Below are 27,325 nucleotides of genomic sequence, written 5' to 3' on the forward strand. Positions count from 1 at the left end.
GCATTTCGGTCTTGGAATACACTAGTCAGTATGCAGTACTCAGTATTCAACCTTTTTGAAATAGCTGTAATTAATATCAGATTCGGAAATGAATGCATGCATGTGTAGCCGTAAAACTATCTACTATTCTTGACTTTCACATCCCCATAATCCTTTACGTCTTTGGGGGGTATAATCAGAGGGTAAAAACCCACTTATTTTGCTGAAGGCTGATCAGATAATATTGAAAATACCTTGTTTGGTATCCAAAGATAAAATGAAGAAGTAAAAAACAGAAAAAGATAGAAGCTTGAAGACGTTTAAGGTAAATTTTAACCATTTTTTCGTAAGTCAATACATTTTCTGTAAGACCAAAACTCTTGACGATCTGTACACGCAAAAATAACTTGGAATAAACTGATAATCAGTATTGTACAGATAAAAGCAGGTATAGTATAAATTCAATTAAGAAACCTTTCAATTTGGGACAGTTTTTTGATTGGTTACCCCCACAAAAACACAAGGCATTATGGGGATGTGAAAGTCGAGAATGCAGGAACTCGCGTGCTATCATGACACCAGGATCCCATTACATCTCAATCAGATGAACCAAGATAAAAATACAGAATGACAGCCTAGGAATGAATTATATAAATATTATGTTGCTATTTTAAGCCTCTTTTTTCTAGTCCCTTTTGCGGCATTTTAATACCTATAAATCCATTTCGAGTGCTATTTGAAAAAACATATTAAGATTGCTTTAAAATGTAATACGATAGCAAATATTTTCCAAGACCTTATCCCTTGAGAAGATATCAAGACAAAAGCAAATATATCTATGCAAATCTCAGCAAATCTGGCTGGTAAAGGGTCGCAAATAAATAGTCTCTTGTTTAGTTTATTCCCTCGAGGGCCGCCAACAGGAAGTCGCCTCTCTTATACTTCATCCCAAAGGTCACACAAGACGTTCCTTTTTGTTTTTCTTTCGATAACAGATCCGACAAAACTCTAGGGAATAGCGCCAAGGATCATTTTGAAAGTAAACATTGAAGTTGAAGCAGGAATTTTCATCATGAGTGAAACACAACCTACCAATTCATCGGTCATGGAGCACGTCGCCGAACACTGTCAGTTTGTTAATCCCGTTAACTTATACCTAATATTCGCTGGAGCAGGGGGTTTGATTCTTAATGTCTTTCCTCTGTGTGTCGTCTTTAATTTTCAACAGAGACCTAGCGCAGGACGAGATATTTTAATAGCAGCGCTATGTATCATCGATTTACTTACTCTCCTGGTCCCGTTACCAATATACTTATCTGTTCAAGACGAGTGCGTTTCTGTCAAGTCCGAGGTTTTATTCAAGAGTGAACCAAGACCGTGGGTTTGTGAAATGTTCTTTTTGATGTTCATTTGGTTGAAGCTCTCGGCGATGTTCCTCGTTACAGTCATGAATTACTCATCATATTTAGCTCTAAATGTCAAGGGGCAATACCGAGATGGTTTGAGCATTGGAGATCGCCTTTCCAACTCATTCTTTTCGAGCAACAGGCCAACATCAAGAGAAAGTCGAATCAATATACAAAAAAGATCTTCAGTTGTTATTGCTAATCTGGTTATTGGAATAGCGCTGGTAGCATTTGTGATATCTTCGCTACCATATCTTGGACTTGGGCCTAAAGGTAAACCTAGCGCTTCAAATTCAACACGATATATGAGCAAGCGGTATGGTGAAGTTCAACTATGTCAACTAGAACAGATAAGCCTTCCTCTAAAAGGCAAGGAATACACATTTTTATTCGCTGTTCTCATGAGCTCGGCTGCCTGTCTTATCTTACATCTCGTACACAGTGTTTTGAGCTGTTTTAGTCGATGCTTCTGGAACAAAAATCTTAAACAAGCTCAAGAGTTAGACATTCAGGTCGTAAACCGAAGCGAAGATGGATCAAATGGCAGCATTCATCTGGCGAAAAATGCCCATGGCATCACAAATAGTTACGCTAAGATGACCTTTTTTACTGGGATTGTGTACTTTGCTACTTGGATTCCATTAATGGTGAGTGTGTTGTGTTTATTTAATGGATTGCAAAAAAACTAACTCACAAGCTTTTGACACTCGTGGCTATTAATTGAACAATTTAGCCTTATTGCTTTAATCTTTCAACATTGCATTGACACCTTTGCCTCCATTTTTTGTGCTTCTATTAAATGCCGTGGATTTGCACCCTGTATATAACAAAATCAAACATCTACCAACACAACAAAATCAAATACCAAATCTTAAAATTATAAATTCAAACCAAGAAATTAGATTGTTCTATACGATTAAATTGCAGATGAACTGCGTCATTTCCTGGTTGAATCTTCCCATCATTGTTTTAAGCCAGGAAAAATGGATTTTTGGCTTAGTTTCGGTCCATTAGATGCACTCTCATTTCGCTCAATTAAGCCACTGTTCTACACATTTAACTTCTTTAACTTTTGCTCCAAACAATGTAGTTATTGTTATGAAAAGTTTGCTCATACTGTTTAGCACTCAAATGGTTTTCTGACTTCCGGCTGTTTGGCAACGGGTTTCCCTCCCACTACAGAAACCTTGAGATCGAACTCCCCAACATGAAAAAAAAAAAAAAAAAGAACAGAACAGAACAGAACAGAGAAACGAAAAATAAATCCAATTTATCTTGTTTGCTCACACATTGTTTAGCACTCAAATGGTATTCTTACTTCCGGCAGAACAGATTAAAGAAACGAAAAATCAATCCAGTTTATCTTGTTTTAGGTCGCCATGGGAAGCCTAATGTCCGACCACATGTTCAGTGGACGTTTCTCAGAGTTCGCTTTGGTAGGAACATTTGGAAACCAGTTTCTGGACCCTATTATCTACGCTGTCTTTATCGAAGAATATAGAAAAGGCTACGCACAGTTGTTTGGAAAAATGTTTACTCTTCCCAGATTTTTTACAGGCAAGTTATATTCTTCGTACTATAGGAAAAATCACGTTTGCATTTTTCCCTTGGGCGCATTTTGCGGGTTTGTCTTTGATGATGTGAAAAAATGGTGTTACACTTATGCCATGATGTGCAAAAGTGGTGTTACCCTTATGCGAATTGAAATCCCAATTTTTATATTTTTATATTTGTACAGTTTCTTTAGAGTGACCCCGGTGCTACGGACGAGTCTATTTTGTTTTCCTTCCCCAGGAGACACCTAAAACAAGAATTCCCCTACCAATAGGGTCACCCTTATTTCTTTAGATGTAATGCTTCTTTCCGAGCGTCTAAATTGCAGTAGGGTGACCCTGGTGCTACGAATATGTACGAGTCTATTTTGTCTTCCTTCAAGCCCCCAGGACACCAAAAACAAGAGTTAGCTTACCTCTACCTCCTCTTAGACCCGACTATGGGGCCTTTCTTTATCTCATTGCTACTGGAATGAAGGGTTTGGCGACCGATGCTTGAACTGCTTGACTCCTTGGCTCAGCAAGAGCTATTGCGGTCTGAAAAAAACTGACTCAGGTTACCTAATACCACAGTGTCCTGACTGGATTTCTATTTTTTATCCATATTCAACAGAGTTTGTCTTGTTCACCAAAAAGAAGCAAAGAGCATTGACACAAGAAGTCAGTGAACAAAACACACCAATGAATCATCCATAAGAGTCGTTACTGGGGAAGTTCACCAACAAGACACACTCAAAACAAGCAAAGAGCATCGACACAAGCCAATGAACAAACTTCACCAACGAATCCTACATTTTTTCTGCAACACTGAGAGGGAGCAGAAAGGTCAACGGCAACAAAAAAAAAAAAAAAAAAAGGAAACTGAAAAAAAAAATTTTTTTTTTGGTTTGCCAACAAGCAAAGGGTTTCGACTCAAACTAGTAAACAAACTTCACTTATGATCACCAATCAATCATCACCACCAGAAATCATCATGATTCACAGTTTGTGACACAAGGGGGCAGGAAGTTCAATTACAAAACACATCCAAAATCGACCTGCAACATCTGGGCTGAGTTTGGGAATTTTTTTTTGTTAGACGGAACAAAGGTATGCAGAGGACAGACTGATCAAAATCAGACAAGCGGATAAAAAACTGTTATTGTTTCAGCCCTCCCAGCCTCAATTCCATGCAACGAGAACTGTACAAAACGTTTAAGTTCAAGATACGAATATTTTAATTCACCTTTTGTTGAAACAAACTCCAAACAAACCTTTCGAAGGATTTCTAAACAGATATACTTATATTAGGTATATCAATTGCAACTGATATATCTCTCTTTTATGCTTTTATATGATAAACATTTATAGCTGTGTTTAACTGCCTGCCTTAGAGACAACCATTAAAAAATGGCTGGTCCTCAAAAAATAAATAAGAAACAGCAAGTACACGGCACGAATGGCTGTAGAGCAGTTTTCGTATGACTGTGAAAAGCTCATGGCAAGAACACGGTCGTGACACGGCAAGGCGTATACCAGTCCAATCACTCGAGTCAGTCAATCGAGAATTTATTCTCCATTCCAATCGAATACCCGGAACACGGCATCAACACGACGGGGACACGGTCACGAAATTCGTCACGAAAGGTCACGGCACTGTCAGAACAATCACATTGCGCGAGAAAAAAATCAGCCAATTAAAATTCTAGAAAACATCACGGTCCAGGCACGGCACGCTTACGACACTGGGCTTTTCACAGTCATGCGAAAACTGCTCTAACATCGAAATGGCTTCCCATTGTCTTCCAGTAATTCATCCAATCACAACGCGTAGTTAGAGATACGGTAACATACCGTAGGGAAAACCACTTTATTGCATACACTCTAAATCATAGCATCTATACCAAGTCTTCTGTGCATAGAAACTGATCGTGAAAACATTTTTAAAATTGTACAAAATAAGCCCACGAAACAGACGACACTTCTATATGACATTATTATTTTACAAGTTTACTCCGCAGAAATTACCTCAACGACTTTATAAGTGGACGCCGTCTCGTCAATTAAGAAAGCTTATGAGATAACCCCACATACATGGCGCCCCAAATCCTTGAGCAGACCAATAAATATCAAAAAACCCACTTTCAGGGTAATTAACTATTAGGGATTACTTAAGATTTGTAGTTTATCGCTGTAATTAGCCGCGGTGGATGTCAGCTGGGGGCTGAGCCTTGTCTAAACTGACGCAGACCCTGGAGGAATATTTTCTTGGTTTGTTCCATCATGTCTTGGTAGTATTTGAGATCTTCTTCTTTTGCTTTCAGAGTGGAATTTAAAGCTTCTTTGAGATCATCGTTTTCGTCCTTTTGAATCTCAAGCCTGTGAATGAAACCAAATTTTGAATTTTACGACTACTGTGTATTTACAGAGCGACGCGCATAACCATGGCCAGCAACCCATCTTATTTTTTTCAATAAATGCAATTAAATCCTTTCCTCCAATTGTTTCTATCAATTTAAAGACTTTTTAGTGTGCAGTGTTAGCCAGCGAAGGGACCAAAATAGTAATCACCTAGGCAAATTCCTAGCCATTTATTTAAGTTTTTGTTGCAAAGAGTACGAAATAATTTTAAATATTGCGGTCATGCTGAGTGATTTCACGTGCAAATGCACAAATTCTCGCTGTCTGATTGGCTAACTACGTAGTAAAAAATAAGTTGGGTGGCCACAGTTGGGCACGTGACACTGTAAAAAATGCTTCTTTGAAAAAACAAGTCTTCCTTTTTCCCCGGTCATTTACTTTCTTCTTGCTTTTCTTCAATTCCTTCGCTTTCTTTTCCTTTTGACATTTCCTTCCTTCAAGCTCTTTCCCTTTCTTTTCTTCTTTCATTTTTTCTTCCTTTTCTTTCCTTCCTTGGCCTTCAATTGTTCCTTTTTCCCCGCGTTCCCAATTCCTTTCTTTTCATTCTCTTTTTTCCGAGCAAAGACTGTTCTGTTATACACAATAAATCCACTCTTGTAGCGTTTTTTCCATTTCTTTTCAAAAACTTTTCGCTTCCATTCCCTTATTTTCAGACCGCAATTCATGTTACTTCACATAAATCGTTTCTTACCAAGTTTTTGTTTCTTCTAATTCTTCGGAATCATCAGTAAATTTCTGCGATGACGAACCCCTAACTTTGTTCTTAGCCGTATTTTGTATCTTTGTGGTAGACTGTACTCTCCCTAATTGTTTCTCCATATGAGCATTCATTCTTCGTTGTTCTTGAAACTTTGTTGTCACGTCTAAGCATTTTGAACTTTCCTCGTTAATCCTGTCAAATATTCAGTAACAAAAAACATGATTGGCTCCAACTCTTCCTTGCTTTTTTTCATAATCAAAACCACTAACAGTAAATCGATCACGTTTTCCAGTTCAACTTAGTGCGGCGTTAAGGACGGAACATCGTAACATCTCCTTGATCCAGTTGTCCTAGTTTATGCAGTGCGCAAACCTTCAACACAGGTATCCCACTCAATAATAAAACATTACAGGTCAAGGGGCGGATCTAATTGAGGGGTGCAGGGGTGGCGCACCTCCCCCTATATGAGCTGTTATCCACTGCATTATTGGTGTTTAAGAATGTAAGCAAAGGATGCGCCCCCTCCTAAGACAAAAATCCAGGACGGTGCACCCCCTCCTAGAAAAAATCCTGGATTCGCCCCTGCAGTTAAAGCCTTTGCCGTATGTCAAGCAAACAAATAATACAATATTAAGGCTGATATGCAGCTTACTCTAACAATAAATAGTTTTACGCCAGAAGGAACTTAGTAGGTTGAGATGGGGTAGTTTAAATTCGTCTCTCTCGCAATTTAAGAAATGCTGTACTAGTATGCAAGACAACACATGCACTAACCGTTTTTGTAATAGCGATACAAGTTCTAGTAGTCTATCTCGTTCAACTTCAGCAGCCTGATGTAAGGACTTGAACTCTTGAACCTGACATCTCAAACCATGAACCTCCTCACTATAGAAAAGACAAGAAATACATTATAACCTGCTTTCTTGTACTCTAGAACCCTGATCAAAAGGGCTGACGCAAGTCTTGAGGCAAGAGTAGAATACCTCTGTACTCTTTAATAGAACATTGCAGTATTGACAATGCTGAGTGGTGGACGGGCTACTATTTCAGTTGAGATTTGATTGCTCTAATGCTGACAAAATACATCGAAGGCTCGGACGAACGGTTCAACCGTTGCTTGCAATGTTGCACAATATTACATGTGGCAACATTTCCTACAACAACACTATGAAGGTTTGCTAACCAATAGTCCTCTTTAGCTTGAGCGTAATGTTTTCCCATTTCAGACCACGTGTCATTCCTTAGCGTATCATTTCTTTGTTCAATGGTTGCGCATAAGAAGAAAGTTTAAATAAATATGGATACGACTCAAACAAAAAGTCTTATTCTTAAGAGAAGAACACGTGGTCTGAAATGGGAAAACATTATTTCCTAGCTAAAATAAAGAGGTCTATTCGGCCAGCGGTAAAAGAAAAAGTTACATTTCATTGGACATAGAACATCAAGGAAGAACAGCAATGTTGCAGTTCGTATTCACACGTTGAAACTTGTTGCGCGCAACGTTGCAAAATTAGATCTCGATCCAGTTCACTTCTGCAACGTTGTCGGCAATTGTCGTCAAATGTGCACAACAAAGCAATTCATGCGGACACACGGTGCAACATTGCGCGCAATATTGCAGACAATGGTGTTGCTGAGGTAGCATCGTTTTCTACTCCAGCGACATTGCGTGCAACAAATTGCATTGTGTGACATGTCTCGCAACATCGGTGCAGTGATGCATCGTGTCTGCCTGCTCACCTGTTACTAGCACTATTCCGTCGTCCGCTGCTCAGTCGACCCGCACTCGGAGGTGTCGGAGGAATCGAATACCTTGATTTACCGTTCCGAGATGATGGACTGTTTAATCCATTCCTTAGAGGAACGTTTCTTCGGTTTGGCGTTCCAGGCGCTGCATCATTATTACTAAAACTTTGCATTTCTTTCTCCTCCAATACCAAGCGGTTGATGCTCGTATCGCTGGATGAATGGGAGGGGAGGGTGGGCTGATTTTCGGTACAACAGCCAACAGACACGGTCTGTGGACGGGGCTTGTGATCTTGATTCTCTCTCTCCATGATTTCATTTTGTAACGTTTGTTTGAGGTCTTCAAGTTCTTGTTCCAGTTGTTTTATGCGTTCGTCTCGTTGTTGACATATTTGTCTCAAATGATTGATCATCGTGTTGTCTTGGGTGACAATGACTTGGGGTTGGGGGGGTGGGGAAGATGACGGTTTTTTATAGGCTTCTTTGAGTTGCTGTTGCTCTCTCTGTAAAGATAGAACGTTAAATAACATCATCAAATGATATTTACGCCCAAGGAAAATCATATAACTTTTTAAACGTCCTCGTAATGGTTTCCCATTTCAGACCATGTGTAATTCTATTAAATGAGAATAAGATTTTGTTTAAGTTGTATTCATATTCTTTTGTCTTCTCGTGCGGTGCAACGTTAAAGAAATAATACTCAAAGGAATGGCAAATGGTCTGAAAAAGGAAAATATTGCGCGCGAGATCAAAGAGTCTATTATAGCTCGTCACTTGTCTGCCCTACTTATATAAATGACTCAACACAGGCCAACAAAATAACTTGAATTTTACTGAATCTTGATGCAGCAGTGTTACGTCAAAGATTAAATCGAAATTTGGGATTTTGCGGAAGGAGTACAGGAAAATCGGAGAACACGGAAAAAACCTAGAATGAGTCTAGTCAAGAGGTTTCGTTCACTTTACCATAAGCGCTGCAACCAGCTCATCGTCGTGAGCGCCTTTCTCCAACAGCGTCTTGTTTTGTGACTTGATCATTTTCAGATCGTTCGCCAGTACTTTATTTCTCGCTTTTGATGCCTCCAGTTTTTGTTTTACGTGGCTGTGTTCTTCACTCAGTTTGTCAAATTCCTCTTTTGTTTTCTGTGGAACGATAACAGTTTGATCTATTAATAAATAAGTTACGCTTGCGCTATGTTGTCTGAGTATTCCACAAGGCGGAAGCAAACTCATGAATGTGAAGTATTCGTATAACATCTTAGGATGTTAAACCAACTTTCCAATGAAATATTGCGCGCGAACACTCGAATCTGGACAGAAAAAGGTATAAAACGCGCGCGCATGTTTTTAGGCACTGGCGATTCTACGCTCACGGGTTGAGTTGCATAGTCATCAAAGTCCGAAAGAGGGCCCTGAAGGTGTGAAATGGAAGCTGGGATTCGCCTTTTTTGGGGCTGGGAAAATGGGATTTTATGCACTGGGAATGGGATTCACAAACAAACCTAAAATTAAAAAAGGGAATGGGATGGATTTGGTCAAATGGGGAGTGAGAAATGGGATTAGCCCCCCCCCTCTCTCTCAGGACCCTCAAAAAAAGTTTCACAAAGTCTTTCACCTTCCAAACACAAGATCTACAGTTAAATAAAAATTTTTACTTCTAAAGAATCTTTCTTCTCCTTCTCGATTTTTCTAAGCACAGATTTGTGTTTGTCATCGTACTGTGATGATGAGTAGGAGGGTGTGGCCATGGAAGATCGAAGGAGATAACTACTGGATAATGTCGATCCACTGCGTGCTACCTCTTGGAGCTGGCCTTTTAGCTCTGCAACCTTTGATGATAATAATTATGAAATATTAAGATAATATTCCTCCACAACAGATCAAAAATTGCAATGTCTCAAAATACAAAATTGAAATGCTGGGTTTCAAACAGCTGATAAAAAACCCCAAAATTTTACCCTGATACCCTAAAACAACCTAAGTCAGGGCAAGGTTAACTCATAGATCAATCAAATTAGAATTTAGTGTAATAAAAGAAAGCCCTCAAATCTTATTATCTGTTCCAAATGGTGGTTAAATGCTGACCAACATGTGCTGTCAGCTTAGGACGAATTCTATCAAAAACTTGCAATTCAGCTGATGATAAACATTGTGCACAAAATTGAAAATTATGTCAAGTGAAATTTTAACTAATTTTGCTACTGACTTGGCCTTTCCTAGTCTGCATCTGTGGGCCCAAAGACACTAATGAAAATCACAAAAATAAACTCTAAGTTAAAAAAGCAACAATACTAATATTACTAACCTTATTTTGCAAAGAGTTTATCTGTTGTTGCCTTCCTCTCCATCCACTTGTATCATTCAGCAGTGAGGCTACATTGACATGTTCTCCTAATTCTTTACTGAGTACCTATATGTGTGCATAAAATGCTATCAAATACAAATTATAACAGACTCTATTTTCAATAAAAAAACCTTCAAGTTTTATTAATACCCTGAAACAACCTCTGAGCTGATCAAAGTCAGGGCATGGCTAACACACAGATCGAACTGTAAAACAACCTCTGAGCTGATCAAAGTCAGGGCATGGCTAACACACAGATCAAATTGAAATTTAGTGATTTAGTGGAGGGAGGAAAACTGTAGAACCTGGAGAGAAACCCTCGAATCAAGACAGAGATCAAGCTTTGAATTGGAATTTGGTGTATTAGGTTTGGAGGAAGTAGGATAATCAAAGAAAGTGGAGAAAACAAATCAAAGGAAAATTTTCATGCCAGCGTAAACTTTATCTTGTGGCTTCCAAGTATTTAATAATTTTTTTAAGTCTCAACTTTTTCAAAGTATTATCCATAAGTACTGTACATGTAGGGTGCTATTGAGGGTAACCCATGAATTGTGCACTCAAATTCATTGGTACCTTATGAGTGACCTTCAGTTCTTTCTTCAGCCCCTCACACTGATTTCTATATTCTGACATTTTAGAAGTTGTACTTTTGAGTTTTTCTTGAAGGGCTTTTGCTTCCTGCAATGACAAAACATCAGATAATCATCAGCACCTTAGAAATTGAAACTGAAAAACTCAGTTGGGATTTATGTATGCATTGCATATGCCATTGCATAGCTTTTTTCAGTAAAAATGGCTTATCTGGAATGATTCAATCTGGCTGTCTAATGGTCTGGAACTAAGTTACTGTTGTATGAAGGGTGGATAGCAATATCCAATGGATAAATTCTTATCTAGAGGAAAGTCAATGCTGTCATCCAATAAATTTATCCACTGGATAAGATTTATCTGCTGGATAGCACTATCCACTCTTCATACAACCAGGCCCTGGTGATTTGACTGAGTAAATGATTGCATGTACCTCAGAAGAAAGACCATTTCCATCATCCTTAGGTGTCTGTGGCACATTGCTTGCTTCAAATAATTTTACCTGAGGAATGAAAGACATATTTGTCAAGACAAATGTACTACTGTACATAAAATGAATATGAACCTGTGATATATTATTGACACTGGTATTGTGTGCTCCTAATGCTGTGATTTTGATATTTCATTTACCATTAGTTCTACTCACTTGAGATTCAAGGTCCTGAACCTTTCTTGTTAATTGCCTGACCTTGTTTTTCTCACTCTGAAGATCTGCAGACAGCTCACGGTTCTTTTTGGATAACTCAACTATCTTACCTGCTGCAGTATCTGCAGCAACTCCTGTTCCTACATAAGACAAAACAAAAATCAATTTGGAAATCATAGACAACCATAAATGAACTTAGAAAAAATCATAGTTCCAATTGGAATTTGAACCCATGACACTCCACACTCTAGTCAGAAGCTCTAACCACTGACCTGCTGTAGACTACTGTATAAGTAATATAAAGATGTAAAGAATGTGCAACTTGAACAATACCACTGACTTGCAATGGTATGTGTGTTTACAGTAACTATGGTACTTTAACTTATCAAATTATGAATAATTCATGTGGAAAAATACAATAGAAATTAGTGACCATGGAATCTGTCTCATTTTTGTTCAACTTTAACACAGATTTTCTTGGTCAAACTCACTTCAATCTCAAACATTCTTTAGTAGAACAAAAAATTATACTCCTCTAGAGACATTTGATAAGCAACCACAAAATATTTGGGTCTCTTCTGTATGGACTTTATCGGGATTACTTAAATAACTGCAGTAGAAAATACAGCAGTTGTATTAGTACTTGATAAATACCTGCTAAAGCCTTTCTTTCGTTATCCCTCTGCTTCCTGATAATACGCATTTCTTCATCTCTTTCACCAAGAAGCTTGTACAATCTTCCATTTTCATCCTTTAGGATCTTAATGTGATTTATAAATTTTTATTTAGGATTATTACAGTCAACTCTCGCTTTGCAGACACCCTGATATTACGGACACCTTGCTATTGCGGACACTCACTATTACAGACATCAAGTGATGGTCATGAGGGTGTCCGCTGTAACAAGAGTTGACTGTATTGGTAAAATAAAAATTAAGCATTACTTGAAGTTCACTGTAAGTTTTTGATGTTTTCACCCATAGGATGTTTTATATCATTCTGGTCTTGTAAGTGTGTATATTTTTTAATATACTTTTTTTACATAATATAAAAGTAATATGTCATCAAGTTTTGAGACTTACTCTGAGAGATTGCTGTAATTCTTGTAGTTGACTGTGAACATTTAGTTCTTCTCCATTTGTAATAACTGTGTCAAGCTGTCAAAACAATAAAGAAATATACAAATTATAGCAATGCTTTATGCAATTTTGTTATGCTAGACTCTTGAAATTGAGAGTCATTAGGCCATGTGGAACCTGCTCAAATCATGATTTGCTCCCAAGAGGGGTACTCCCCTATATAGGGATACGTGCCACCAAACAGGGTATGGTTTTCACCCATGCTACTGTACTCATAAATTTACATAGCTCCCTCAACTCTTTTTTCCATTTATACGAATTATTCCCATTCTGTCCACCTAGTCGCTTATCACATACCTTGAGAATATATAGTTAAGAAAATTTTTTTTTTAAATTTGGAAGAAAGATAATTTTAGAAAAGCGCAATTAGATTATATTTTTTCATTTTAAACTTTTCATTGTTAGTAGGCTTGTAAATTTATCAAAGTCAGCTGCCTAACAACGTAATAAAGGCTTAATTTTTTAACAAATATCAAGCTACTTTGGACCCTGAGCTACAGTATTTAGCATTCAAGACATTTTTTAAAACAAGATTCCTTTAATATTATTTATCTTTCTATTGACTTTTACCCTCAAATCCAAATCGTCTTCAGGTTCCCAGTTGTTCTTGGATACCACTGGCGTTTCATCCGACTCTTTGGTCGAATTCTTCAGCTTTTTTTGCTTTCTAGCGAGAAGTTTTTTCTGCTGTTGTTCTTGTATCAGCTTGAATTGCTGTCTGAGAGTCTCTGAGTCCTGAACGCTCATAATAGTAGGGTTTTATAGCCGTTTTGTTTATAACAGAAGATTTGTTTTCGACGCCATTTTGGTTGACAAGAAAAACAAAGGAGAGGAGAATGAGTACTAAAACCACAGGAGGCTCAAGTTATAAAACTTTAAAAACTAATAAAAACCAAAATAATATTCGTATTTTTCAAATACTACCATTTAGAAATTAAAAGTCTTGAATACATCCTTGAATTCTCAACTCTAAAAAATTGTCAAAGTTTTGACTATTTTTCTTTTATTATTCGTCGATTCACAGTTAGGTTGGGCTCCCTGTGCCTTGTAACCGTATCGACGCAAACGTGTTATGACAAAACGTTCCGATACAGCTTTTTTAAAATAATTTCCGGACTTATACTGCTAATTCGATTCTTTACCAGTGGTAGGCCAATGTGTTTGACTTTGGAGTGGTTATAAGAGTGGAAAAGATGGAGAATTACGAGAAAATCCGCACAGTTGGACGCGGTGCTCATGGAACGGTGTACCTTTGTCGTCGAAAGGTTGACAACTACCTCGTGATAATAAAACAAATTCCTGTTGACGAAATGACTAAAGAAGAGCGTCAATCGGCCCTTAATGAAGTAATTGTGCTCTCCAGGTTCAAGCATCCGAATATTATTCGTTATTTTGATAGTTTTGTGGAGGATAAAGCGTTGATGATCGCCATGGAGTACGCGCAAGGTGGAACCATCTTCGACTACTTACAACAACGAGGAGGAAAACTTTTGGACGAAGATGAAATCCTCCGCCTCTTTGTGCAGATTTTAATAGCATTAGAACACGTCCATAGGGAAAATATTCTCCACAGAGATCTTAAGACACAAAATATATTGTTGAATAAAAAACGGAAAGTTGTTAAGATAGTCGACTTTGGAATTTCAAAAATTTTGAGCAGTAAGAGCAAAGCAAACACAGTCATTGGGTCGCCTTGTTATATATCGCCTGAACTCTGTGAAGGAAAGCCATACAACCAAAAGAGTGATATATGGGCATTAGGCTGTGTGTTGTATGAACTAACTACCTTGAAAAGAGCTTTTGAAGCTTCTAATTTACCAGCTCTAGTCCTCAAGATTATAAGAGGGAACTTTGCTCCAATTCCAGAGAGGTATAGTCAAGAACTGCGTAAGTTGATCCTGAGCATGTTGGCCTTGGACCCTACTAAAAGACCTGGAATACCAGAGATTATGGCCCAACCAGTTGTGGTTAATGCTCTCTTTGACCTCCCTACGGATGTTGGTAGGGTACCATGTACTCGGATACCCAGGGCACATGCACTTGCAGGCATCTCGGGTATGCATATGAATTTACCTACTTGACCATGTGTTTATTATGACCCAGGACCGATGCTAGGGGTGGTTCCATGGTTCAAATGAACCCCCCTCTCCACCTTTGTAGGAGTACGAATAATATTTAGCACTATTATAATTTTTCTAAAAATGGCATAACTAAGATTGGTAGAAAAACGAACCTCCCCTTTCAAGGCCTAGCAGCAGACCTGTGACCTCCTATTTAAGTGTAGCTAGCCCCTTCCCCCACTCCCCTATAATTATTACATTGATGTGTTTGGGGTTCACAAACAAACTGTAAAAAGTTGGTGCTCTAAAATGTTCAGTGTTGTGGTTGAAACCAGACCAGCTAACCACAGTGAGTTGTGTCCTGCTATCCCTCAAAAATTCCATCCTCCTTCGATCTTTACCTCAATTTTTATTGATTTTTTTATCCCTTTAACTATTAGCTGCTATCCCACCTTCTCGCTCCAAGTCTTCTGGTAGTAGTACTAAAGTTACTGCTCAATTACCTCGTACATCGTCCTCTAACTCGGCAAGTGCAATCCTGGAGGGACTCCCAGACAACCTGGGCTCATTTTCCTTAAAGCCCACAGAGCCCCAACATGTTGTCTACCACTGGGGAGGAGGTATCACCACTCCGACCAAGCTCCAGCTTCCACAGCATGATTCTGATGTAACTCAGGTAAGTTTTCAGTTTCAGTGTAAAAATTTGGATTCAAATTTATCCGGCATAGTGTGGACGGGGTCTTAGACTAGTCAGACTAGAGAACCATATTAAAATGTAATATGAAAATAATGCATTCCAACTTTGGGTAGTGGAGCCAATCAGAAACCTAGACTGCACAAAAATGGTAATTTGACCCTCATGTTGATGCCTAACTTAGATCAGTCTAGTTGTCGTTATTTTCAGGGTTCAAAACATTGCAAAAATCTTGACACATCGGTAGGGTGTGTTGGCATATATTTCATTGCCCTCTAGAGCTGCCATTGGGTAGGCTGAGTTCAGCCGGTTTAATTTCCTCGAAATTTGGAGGATAATAAAACGGCTGAATGCAAGCTACCATTCGGTTGCTATAATAATATTTAATCCTGAAGTTTTTTCTTTAACAGGTCTCAGCTGGCCGTACAATGAAGACAGGAGTGACAGCAAATGGGCGAATGATCCTATGGGAAGCCAATAAGAACAGCCTCGTATCATCAGATAATAACACTTGGATCCCTAGATTTCTTGCTGGTCAATCAGGTGTAACTATGGTACAAGTATCCTGTGGTGATCTCTTTGTTGCTTGTTTAACAGGTCAGTCTGGGACGGCAGATAAATCTTATTCAGTGGATAAATTTATTGGATGACAGCATCGACTTATCCACTGGATAAGGGTTTATCCGTTGGATATTGCTATCCACACTTCATACAACCAGGCTGTTGCAACAGCCCACAAAGCGTAAAATAACTACTATTTATTTCATCGCTGAAGCTCATGGTGGTTGGCCATTATGCCCATTAACATTTCTTTTTCTATCCAGTATGTTAGGGGCATGATGCATGCTTATAATGAGATATAACACAGGCCCTGATGTGTATTTTTAAAAAGGTTGTTGAAGTCAAAGATCATAGGCAATGGGTAACAAATGATGGAAGACACAGCTGTAGGTCATTCCAAGATCCAAGAATAGCTGTAACTACTGCTGTTTCTTATTATTATTATTCTTGAGAATACTGAGGTTAATTGGAATATCCAGTGTTGCTTGCAGGCCATGAAACCATTTTCAACTCCTCAATTATGCATTCCCTTCGTTTATTTGGGTTTTAAAACGATATATCATCTATCAACATGAGAGTTTGAATTTGAGTTTGTTTAAATATAACATAAAATGTAGGGGTAGTGCAGTGTGTTGTATACATGATCATTAACCTTTGGCTAGGAAGACTTGCCAACGACTCCCCATATCACGAAGTGAAATAAGTATTTATTTATCTTACCCATTTTCTACCCATCCAGATCGAGGTATCTTGATAACCTTTGGCTAGGAAGACTTGCCAACGACTCCCCATATCACGAAGTGAAATAAGTATTTATTTATCTTACCCATATTCTACCCATCCAGATCGAGGTATCTTGATGACATATGGTAGTGGCATGCATGGCTGCCTTGGACATGGCAATTTTAACGACATTAACCAAGCCAAGATCGTCGAGGCGTTGCTAGGATACGAAGTAGAACAAGTCTCGTGTGGTCCCTCTCATATCATGGTCGTTACTGCTGATAACGAGGTTTTCTCCTGGGGCCGTGGAGACAATGGAAGGTTAGGTATCGGTTCCTACGAACAGCATTCATCTCCTCAACTTGTGACCCTACCGGAAAATTTCAGTGCTCGTTCGGTACACTGTGGCATTGATTGTTCGGTTCTTTTGACGTTGAATAACAAACTTCTGGCATGTGGAAGCAACAGATGCAACAAACTTGCCCTTGATCTAAAGGCCAGTCCTGTTGAGGAATCGTTGACTTTTTCCCTTGTTGCTGCATCGTTAACCAATTTGACCATAACTGCCGTTTCCATGGGAACGTCGCATACCGCAGTCCTAACCAAAGATGGCAAGTGCTGCACCTTCGGGTCCAATTCATTCGGGCAACTCGGGTACGTAAGAGAAGGTAGTGCTCGCGTGCCACAGTTTGTGGAAAGTCTTCGTGACTACGTCGTCGTCCAGGTAGCATGCGGAGACACGTTTACTGTTGCTGTGACCTCTGACAACGAGGTGTTTTCATGGGGTAAGGGCGCGAGGGGCCGTCTTGGGAATGGTTCTGAGGAAGACTGTAATTTACCGAAACCCATTTCCCTTCCGAGTAAATTAATAGTTCTATCTGTTTCGTGTAGCCACAGTGGTAGTTTGCTATGTGGAAAATTTTCACTAGAAAACTAAGAAAACTGAATTAGGTAGTTTTAACATTTGTAATTTCCTTGTCTGCTAACTGAAAAGCTGTCCCTGTCTGCAAAACCTAACACGCTTAATTCCAATTCGATATGTGATTTAACCGTGCCTTCACTTAGATCAGCCCAGAGGTTGTTTACTAGGTTTGATCTGTGAGTTAGCCGTGCCTTTATTTAGATCAGCCCAGAGGTTGTTTTTTACAAGGTTTGATCTGTGAGTTAACCGTGCCTTCACTTAGATCAGCCCAGAGGTTGTTTTTTACAAGGTTTGATCTGTGAGTTAACCGTGCCTTCACTTAGATCAGCCCAGAGGTTGTTTACTAGGTTTGATCTGTGAGTTAGCCGTGCCTTTACTTAGATCAGCCCAGAGGTTGTTTTTTACAAGGTTTGATCTGTCAGTTAACCGTGCCTTCACTTAGATCAGCCCAGAGGTTGTTTACTAGGTTTGATCTGTGAGTTAGCCGTGCCTTCACTTAGATCAGCCCAGAGGTTGTTGTTTACAAGGTTTGATCTGTGAGTTAGCCGTGCCTTTACTTAGATCAGCCCAGAGGTTGTTTTTTACAAGGTTTGATCTGTCAGTTAACCGTGCCTTCACTTAGATCAGCCCAGAGGTTGTTTACTTGGTTTGATCTGTGAGTTAACCGTTCCTTCACTTAGATCAGCCCAGAGGTTGTTTACTAGGTTTGATCTGTGAATTAGCCGTGCCTTCACTTAGATCAGCCCAGAGGTTGTTTACTTGGTTTGATCTGTGAGTTAGCCGTTCCTTCACTTAGATCAGCCCATCTTGCGAGCTGTCTGGATTCTGGTGGTGTTTTTGCACAAAGCTTTACCCCTATGTAGAGACCGTGGTAAAATTACAACTGTGTATATGGTTGGATAAAGGAATAAATGGGGCACCTCAAAATTTTTGCTGTTCACAGTTTTGGGGTTGGGGGGGGGGGGGGGGGTGGGGGAACATGATTACTTTTCCACCAAATTCAATGCGATTTTTAAAATTTTAAGTTTAGAAGTACTTGAAAACAAGTATGAATTTAAAAGGTTCACAAACCAGCAATCTGGCATTGCGTTAGAGTCTAATATGGAAAAGAGTGAGAGGACAGACAAAGAGGCAAGATCATTTATCCGCCCTCATTCCCGAGTGTCTATTTTCCCTTCTAGTAAACAATTTGTAGCTAAACTTTGATCTAAAATAGACCCCTTACAGCACTTTGGAATGCACCTCAATTGGGAGGGCAAAGCAATAGTTTTCCAATTCTCATGAGATTGAAACTTTTTTGTTTTGTCCTCCAAATTGAGGTCCTTTGACGTCGCATGCCAAAACACCAAAACAACAGCCGTTATCTTAACACTGATGAAATCATAAAGCGAACAGTCAGTGGAAACAAAACTATTTATAGCTATTATAAGCAAAAGAGCAAAGCCAAACAAATAAAGACAAGCATTCAATTTAAAGTCAAACTTTAGTTTTAATAGCTCTTTGTTTTGACAAAAATTCCGAATTTAATACAGTTTCACTAACGAATGTTTTTATATTTTTCTTTCTTTTCCTTTGCACTGTGACAAATTGTTGAATTCAAGAGGCCTTGTATATTTTCTGCTCTTGGCAATTATTTATTTTTACCAGGAATCGGACTCTTGTACTGAACGGTTACGCTGGTCGAAAACTCTTCAACTTGTCATTAGGGAAGCCCATTTCAGCCGAGGTAGCGTACCAACCTTTTTTCCCATCTTTTGGCCTCCGGAATAGTTTATTTCAGTGAAAAGACTCCAAGTCTTATTGGGCTATACGATAATGGATGAAGCATTTTTCCCGAGCCAGAGGGGAAATCAGAAGTTCTGTCTGGACAACCTGAAATATACGACTGGAAAAATACAGAATTATGATAAATTATCTTCATACAATTTCTGAAAGTTTTGGCCAAAACTTGTGAAACTATCTTTTTTATCAAGGAACATCTTCCTGCATGAAACAGCGCGCGTAACCAACTAAACAAAAGATATCGATCGCGCGCCTCAACAAATAAGTTTCCATGATGAAAGAACATGAGTCTACAAGTCCAATGTTTTCTACTTCTTCAGTTCACGTCATGTAGGATCAATGCTGAAAATATTAAGTTAGACGTCACTTTAAAAAATATAGGATCTAGCAGTCGCCAACCTTAGCATTCCCTCCATAGTACCAATTTTCAAACACCGTTACCGAGTCGTCGATGTCCTTAAGTATCCTGATAGAGCGTGAGCTGAATGGCAAATATATTACACCAGTTGGCCCATCAGCTGCAATCGGAATATCAGAATCGTGTCTTCCGGGCTGAGCCTGATTGAAATCGACGTTTCTGTAAAAAATCCACTTGCCGCTCACAACCTGGTATTTTGTGTTTAGTACACTTTTTTTCCGAATCTTTACCTTCCTAAACTCTCAAAACCGAATAGTTCTTACCACGGAGCTAAGTAGCGTAACAGCAACTCCCAGAAAGAGAGCAATTGCAACTACCACTCTCTTCTGCTGGAGACTTCATAAATCATACTTAATAGTTTTGTTCTTAATTTATTTAATATCACATATTTTGTTAAAAATCACTAATTAAGTAATTTTCATCTGCCGGTATTTGTATTAACATTATAGCTTGAGTATAAGTATTAATCATAAATATGGCTATGCTGATTAATTGATTGATCGATCCATTGATCGATATCGATTGATTGTTGGACTGATTGGATGGACTGATTGATTAGCCTGGGCAGGAAACCATTTAACTTCATCAGAGTCTATTAACTCTGACTTCATAAAAAAAAGCGAAGCAAAGTTGGCGTGTCTATCTCGTGTCAGATTTAATTTAATCACGACTTCATTCTGTGTCAGATATAAAATAGTTTTGCTGGAAATATTTAGAAATCTCTACCTTCCTAAACTCCCAAAACCGAACTTATCGAAGAAGTCCCTAAGTTGTGCAGACCAATTAACTTTATACGTGCATGCACCTTTGTTTCTGTGGGAGGTTCATTCCTTCAGCCAACTCGATCCACCCTGTTTCCTCGTGATATATCATGCAACTCAACGAAGACACCATGAAATGAGTCTGGCTTTTTGACCTCTTAATAATATGAGTGTTGTTAATAGACTTTCAAATAGATATTCTGAAAAACCTTTGACTTAGTGGAGCATAGGCCTCATGAATAACTAAATTATTGCTTTGTTGGCTAGTGTTGAAGCTACTGAGTTTTTTGTTTGACGGGGAGGGGATGGGGGGAGGGGAAGGGAGCGAGAATGGGCAGGTTTCGTTACAATTCAAAAGAACTTGAAGAAAGAAAACTATGAGTTAAACAGGGCTTTTCTCTTTTCTTTTCTTTTATCTTAAATACCGACGCAGAACCAAATGGAATTTCAGTATCCCACAATTTCGACTTTTCGAAGTTACATCTTAAAGAGAGGCGTTAGCTCCACCATGAACCTTTTGTCCCCCCGATCAGTCTTCCATACGTTGTCTGTACGCGACTCCAAGCTAAAAACATCTTGAACACTGAGGACTCGATATTCGAGACAGAGCATAAAAGTGACACACTCGATTGGTTAGTACAACAAATTGTGCTTTTCTTTATATGTTGCTCTTTCTTTTCCTTTGGTTTTAGTGTGATTTTCTCTTCACTTCTATTCCATTGATCGATATGGATTGATTGTTTGATGGACTGATTGATTAGCCTGGACAGGAAACCATTTAACTTCATACTGATCCACCTTTGTTGTTCCTGTTGGAGGTTCATTCCTTCAACCAACTCGACACACCCTTTGCTAACTCGCAGATATCGTGCGGCTCAACTAAGACACCATGAGGTAAAGTTTGGCTTTTTGACCCCTTAATTTATGATGTGTTCCGGTGTTAATGGACTTTGAAATAGATATTTTAAGAAACTTTTGACTCAGTGGAGCATAGGCCTCATAAATAACTAAATGATTGCTTTGTTGGCTAGTGTTGAAATTATTGAGTTTTGTTTGACGGAGAGGGGAGGGGAGGGGAGGGGAGGGGAAGGGAGCGAGAATGGTCAGGTTTCGTTACAATTCAATAGAATTGAAGAAAGAAAACTATGAGTTAAACAGGGCTTTTCTCTTTTCTTTTCTTTTATCTTAAATACCGACGCAGAATCAAATGGAATTTCAGTATCCCACAATTTCGACTTTTCGCGGAGTAATAAAGAATTAATAAGTTACATCTTAAAGAGAGGCGTTAGCTCCACCATGAACCTTTTGTCCCCCTGATCAGTCTTCCATACGTTGTCTGTACGCGACTCCAAGCTAAAAATATCTGGAACACTGAGGACTCAATATTCGAGACAGAGCATAAAAGTGACACACTCGATTGGTTAGTACAACAAATTGTGCTTTTCTTTATATGTTGCTTTTTCTCTTCCTTTGTTTTTAGTGTGATTTTCTCTTCACTTCTATTCCCCACTTGTGGTGTTTTCCTTATCTACTACTATCTTGCTCAACTATTGATGTCTTTGCACTCTCTATAAGAATCTCTGCATGCTCGTAACAGATACGGTACACCGAAGCCTACGCCCCTTAGAAAGATTGAAATTAATATTATGCGCGTTAAGAATAATGGTCAATGAATATTAATCATCTGAAAGAGGACATAAAAGAAGAGAAGCTTATCTTTGTAGGAAACACTTTGACTTGAGCAAGGAAGCCCTATCGATTGAAGAATACATACCTTGGTGCTGAGGTAACGCTTATCAGTTTTTCATTTGGATTATTGCTTGGATTTATCTTGTTATATACATGATATATATTATTCACATCAGAAAACCCTGTTAGTTTTTTCGTTTCTAAGTCAGTCTCAGCATCGACAGAAAACAGTTGTAATTTTTTCCTTTAAAATTTTGGAGAGCGTGTGTCTTGTTGAAACGAGACAAAAGCAAAACCTTCTCGAGTTACCAAACTAGAGCAAATATTAGTCGCTGCGGCTTCATTTTGTCAGTGTCTTTATCGCTTCACAAAGACTTAATTCAATTCCTTTTTAGGTAATTACTTTAGTATACTATTTCTGTCTTGCTGCAACATTAGATAGAAGTTTCAGGCTCCGTAGTTCCTCCTCTAACATTTGCACCCCTTGATCACACCCTTAAGTTTTAGCTTAGCTATTTCTAGTTTATCCATTAAAGTCTTATGATACAAACATCCCTTATGATCTTTATTACTTTTTTTACTATATTTCGATAGCACTAGTTTCATTTCTATGCTATATTTGTTCCTTAGATTTACACTCGAACATTTTCCATCTGAATATTAAGTCTAGGAATGCTTTTACTTGACTATCCAAACAGAGTTCATCTGCCACAAACCTATTGTAAATGTATCTAGTTTAACTCAATGTAATCAGAACAGAACAATTGCAGAATCAGAAGAGCAAAGTTACAAAATGTTTTCATTTTAACAGATATCAAAATGTCCCAATCAAATCTTCTTCTATTCGACGCAAATGGTCTGAAGTACGACTACGATACTACTAAGCCTAACCTGGGATCGACAACCTTCACGAAATACCAGGTTGTGAACGGCAAATGGATTCTTTACAGAAGCATTGATTTCAATGAAGCCATCGCTGGTGGAAGCAGTTCTGACATTGTGACTGCTGATAAGCCTACTGGCGAACTTAGTTTGCCATTCAGTGTAAAGTCTATCAGGAGACTTCAAGATAGCTGTGATTCCTCGACGGTGTTTGCACATTCCTACTATGGAGGACATGAAAAGGTCGGTATAATCACGAAAACATGCAATCATGCACAATTATTTTTCAGCCAATTGTCCGATCTCCGTTTCATTCTTGTTCGCCTCGCTGTATTTTGTTGTTAGAACTGAATAATTTCTTGTACATTCGGGAGTAAAAGCGGAAAATGGGGGAAATTGGGGCCCCCCCCCCCCCCCCCCCCCCAGGCTTTGCATTTTACTTTTAGCTAGAAGTAAATTGCATGAGAGTAGTGAGTTTTTGAACTATACTGCGTCTATACTGTATTCATCAAGGATTTTATTTTCATTCGCCTAGGTGTACACTTCTGCCGTTCCAGACATGTGTGCAGATTTCCCAAATTCAGGACAGGGTGCGTCATCCCTCATCATATGGCCCAACAAATCTTGGAATCTTTACAACCAAAAGTACTACGAGGGAGGAGAAAAGAACGCGAAATCTGGTTGGTACCCAACCCCATCTGCAGTGGGCTTCCCTAACGATAGCTTGAAGAGTATGAGACCAGCGTAAGCGCTTAGTAATCTGCTGGCACCAGAAACAAGAGCCCGATTCTCCGCGATAAAAAAAACTAAGTGATAACAATAACTTGAAGATGAAAAGGCCTCGCAAGCTAATTCAACACTCAGTAATAGTGTAAAGAAAAATGCATCACAAATAAACACATGTGTAAGAATAAAACTGTAAGAATATGAAAAAACAAAGGGCTTGATTAAAAACTGAAGTTTGACTTCAATTCTCGTGTTTAGTATACTTAGTACACGATTCTTGTGTTTCATTTAGTTGACCTGGCAAAGTAAAGTTGGCGTGTCTATCTCGTGTCAGATTTAATTTAATCACGACTTCATTCTGTGTCAGATATAAAATAGTTTTGCTGAAAATATTTAGAAATCTCTACCTTCCTTAACTCCCAAAACCGAACTCATCGAAGAAGTCACTAAGTTGTGCAAACCAATTAACTTTTTTCGTGCATGCACCTTTGTTTCTGTGGGAGGTTCATTCCTTCAACCAACTCGAACAACCACCCTGTTTCCTCGTGATATATCATGCAACTCAACGAAGACACCATGAAATGAGTCTGGCTTTTTGACCTTTTTAATAATATGAGTGTTGTTAATAGACTTTCAAGATATTTAAACTAGTCGTTACATGATGTAAGTGAAGTGCATGCGGATATATACAAGACCACATTTTACCAACAGGCCAGCACCAAGATACTTGAAAACATTCATGAATAATACCAGACCACTAAAAGTTGACAGTGTTCATGTAAATGAGCTCGAGGGGCAGTATATATAGACGCTCAAATTGGTTATTTTATTAATATCAAACATTGTACAACTTCAAATAATTCAATGTTCAATTCCAGGGAAATAGACTGTAAATATTCTTCTAATCTGCAGATATCCGCACACCAGCAGTGCCATTTGGAACAGGCATGCCATAAAGTATTGCTTGAATGAGAATCAAAGATATAAATAGACCTAAATACTGTCAGCAATCTTTACTAATATTACAAGTGCATGATCATTGTCACTGAAAGCATTTAGCAAAGGTGAATATGAGCTCAAGTATGGAGTCTCGTTGTCATTCATCACTACGCGATTCTACCTTGATAAAAATTTTTGTAATTTATAAACAAAAACTGGTTGCAGGTTTTCTCCACCATCGGTAGATCAGTATTTGTCACCCGATTAAGTGACTCAGAAATGTTTTCCGCAAAAAACAAGCGAATATCTATTATTAGTTTGTGATTCTGCCCAAATAAGCGAATCGTCTGTAGTTGTTGAAGGTATTACTGTTCGTCTTCGAAGACCAACATGTCACATTAGGCAAATAGTTGGGGAATAAAACTTCTGTGTAAAGAAATGGATCTGCTTTGTAAGGCATTGAGATAAAGTAGATCACCTTCCACGAGGATCTGATCTACCGTGGCGGTAGTCCAAAGCTCAGTGAATATGGAGAATATTTACCTCGCAGATCGAAGACTCGCGTCTCGGTAAATATTCCCCGATATTCACTTCGACTTTGGCGAATAATTGCTAAATATACATGCTCTCTATCTCCAATCAAAGTCAAACTGAAACGCTGGGGATAAAAGGATTGGGAAACCCCCGCACGTCCGCCATCGTGTTTTTCGGAATTCTCGCGCACGACCGATACCCGAGCATATTCCGAGCATCCTCCGAGAAATCCGGCTGGAAAGTCGAGATTTTGGGTAATACGTTCATATTCTATATGCACCAAACTGCCAATTCGGACTATATATTTTTCTTGTATTTATGTGATTTGGCATCATTTGCTGTCATTAGACATCATTCACCATCATTCACCGTCATTGACCATCATTCACCATCATTCACCATCATTGACCATCAATAGACATCATTGACCATCATTAGACATCATTCACCATCATTCACCATCATTACACATCATTCACCATCATTCACCGTCATTCACCATCATTCACCATCATTCACCGTCATTAGACATCATTCACCATCATTCACCGTCATTCACCATCATTCACCATCATTCACCATCATTCACCATCATTGACCATCAATAGACATTATTCACCATCATTAGACAACATTAGACATCATTCACCATCATTAGACATCATTGACCATCATTCACCATCATTGACCATCATTCACCATCATTCACCATCATTGATCGTCATTCACCATCATTCACCATCATTCACCATCATTAGACATCATTCACCATCATTCACCGTCATTCACCATCATTCACCATCATTCACCATCATTGACCATCAATAGACATCATTCACCATCATTCACCATCATTCACCATCATTCACCATCATTCACCATCATTCACCATCATTGACCATCATTGACCATCACTGACCATCATTAGACATCATTCGCCATCATTCACCGTCATTAACCATCATTGACCATCATTAGACATCATTCACCATCATTCACCATCATTCACCATCATTCACCATCATTGACCATCACTGACCATCAATGACCATCATTCACCATCATTCACCATCATTCACCATCATTCACCATCATTCACCATCATTCACCATCATTACCATCATTGACCATCATTGACCATCATTGACCATCATTGACCATCATTGACCATCATTGACCATCATTGACCATCATTGACCATCATTGACCATCATTGACCATCATTGACCATCATTGACCATCATTGACCATCATTAGACATCATTCACCATCATTCACCATCATTGACCATCATTGACCATCATTGACCATCATTGACCATCATTAGACATCATTGACCATCATTGACCATCATTGACCATCATTCACCATCATTACACATCATTCACCATCATTGACCATCATTGACCATCATTGACCATCATTAGACATCATTCACCATCATTGACCATCATTCAACATCATTAGACATCATTAACCATCATTCAACATCATTAGACATCATTCACCATCATTAGACATCATTCACCATCATTCACCGTCATTAACCATCATTGACCATCATTAGACATCATTCACCATCATTAGACACCATTGACCATCATTCACCATCATTCACCATCATTCACCATCATTGACCATTATTGACCATCACTGACCATCATTCACCATCATTCACCATCATTCACCATCATTCACCATCATTGACCATCATTGACCATCATTCACCATCATTCACCATCATTTACCATCATTAGACATCATTGACCATCATTAGACATCATTCACCATCATTCACCATCATTCAACATCATTCACCATCATTAGACATCATTCACCGTCATTCACCATCATTCGCCATCATTGACCATCATTGACCATCATTGACCATCATTGACCATCATTGACCATCATTAGGCATCATTGACCATCATTCACCGTCATTCACCATCATTCACCATCATTCACCATCATTGACCATCATTGACCATCATTGACCATCATTGACCATCATTGACCATCATTAGACATCATTGACCATCATTCACCATCATTCACCATCATTCACCATCATTCACCATCATTCACCATCATTCACCATCATTGACCATCATTAGACATCATTGACCATCA

The 27,325-nt window shown here is 38.7% G+C and overlaps 4 protein-coding genes across 5 annotated transcripts; 3 read left to right on the forward strand and 1 right to left on the reverse strand.

The window, feature by feature from the left end:
* Positions 1–887: 887 nt before the first annotated feature.
* LOC116306780 (uncharacterized) lies at positions 888–5,412 on the forward strand. Its single transcript, XM_031716872.2, has 3 exons — positions 888–2,032; positions 2,759–2,942; positions 3,552–5,412. Exons 1-3 carry the CDS (start codon positions 1,052–1,054, stop codon positions 3,632–3,634), a joined length of 1,248 nt encoding a protein of 415 aa, XP_031572732.1. The 5' UTR covers positions 888–1,051; the 3' UTR covers positions 3,635–5,412.
* LOC116306778 (coiled-coil domain-containing protein 13) lies at positions 4,752–14,350 on the reverse strand. Of its 2 annotated transcripts, none has more exons than XM_089036586.1 (13): positions 14,288–14,350; positions 12,445–12,519; positions 12,017–12,122; positions 11,363–11,502; positions 11,150–11,218; positions 10,702–10,806; positions 10,090–10,194; positions 9,440–9,613; positions 8,751–8,927; positions 7,779–8,287; positions 6,813–6,923; positions 6,030–6,230; positions 4,752–5,296 (listed from the first exon to the last, which is right to left on the reverse strand). In XM_089036586.1, exons 3-13 carry the CDS (start codon positions 12,063–12,065, stop codon positions 5,131–5,133), a joined length of 1,806 nt encoding a protein of 601 aa, XP_088892712.1. In that variant the 5' UTR covers positions 12,066–12,122; positions 12,445–12,519; positions 14,288–14,350; the 3' UTR covers positions 4,752–5,130. The 2 variants fall into 2 exon arrangements, with proteins under 2 accessions (XP_088892712.1, XP_031572730.1); XM_031716870.1 differs by lacking the exon at positions 14,288–14,350 and adding an exon at positions 13,072–13,308.
* Positions 13,560–18,388, forward strand: LOC116306779 (serine/threonine-protein kinase Nek8). The gene is made up of 4 exons (XM_031716871.2): positions 13,560–14,556; positions 15,002–15,237; positions 15,666–15,852; positions 16,662–18,388. The coding sequence occupies exons 1-4, from the start codon at positions 13,695–13,697 to the stop codon at positions 17,474–17,476; spliced, it is 2,100 nt and encodes a 699-aa protein (XP_031572731.1). The 5' UTR covers positions 13,560–13,694; the 3' UTR covers positions 17,477–18,388.
* Positions 18,389–22,022: 3,634 nt separating this feature from the next.
* Positions 22,023–23,930, forward strand: LOC116306785 (uncharacterized). Its single transcript, XM_089037153.1, has 3 exons — positions 22,023–22,208; positions 22,923–23,236; positions 23,529–23,930. The coding sequence occupies exons 2-3, from the start codon at positions 22,931–22,933 to the stop codon at positions 23,739–23,741; spliced, it is 519 nt and encodes a 172-aa protein (XP_088893279.1). The 5' UTR covers positions 22,023–22,208; positions 22,923–22,930; the 3' UTR covers positions 23,742–23,930.
* The last annotated feature ends 3,395 nt before the right edge of the window (positions 23,931–27,325 follow it).

The sequence above is a fragment of the Actinia tenebrosa genome, unplaced genomic scaffold, assembly GCF_029948245.1.
Source record: "Actinia tenebrosa isolate PJP-AT-01 unplaced genomic scaffold, QUT_ActTen_1.0 PGA_scaffold4__44_contigs__length_22323623, whole genome shotgun sequence".
Taxonomy (NCBI): Eukaryota; Metazoa; Cnidaria; class Anthozoa; order Actiniaria; family Actiniidae; genus Actinia; species Actinia tenebrosa.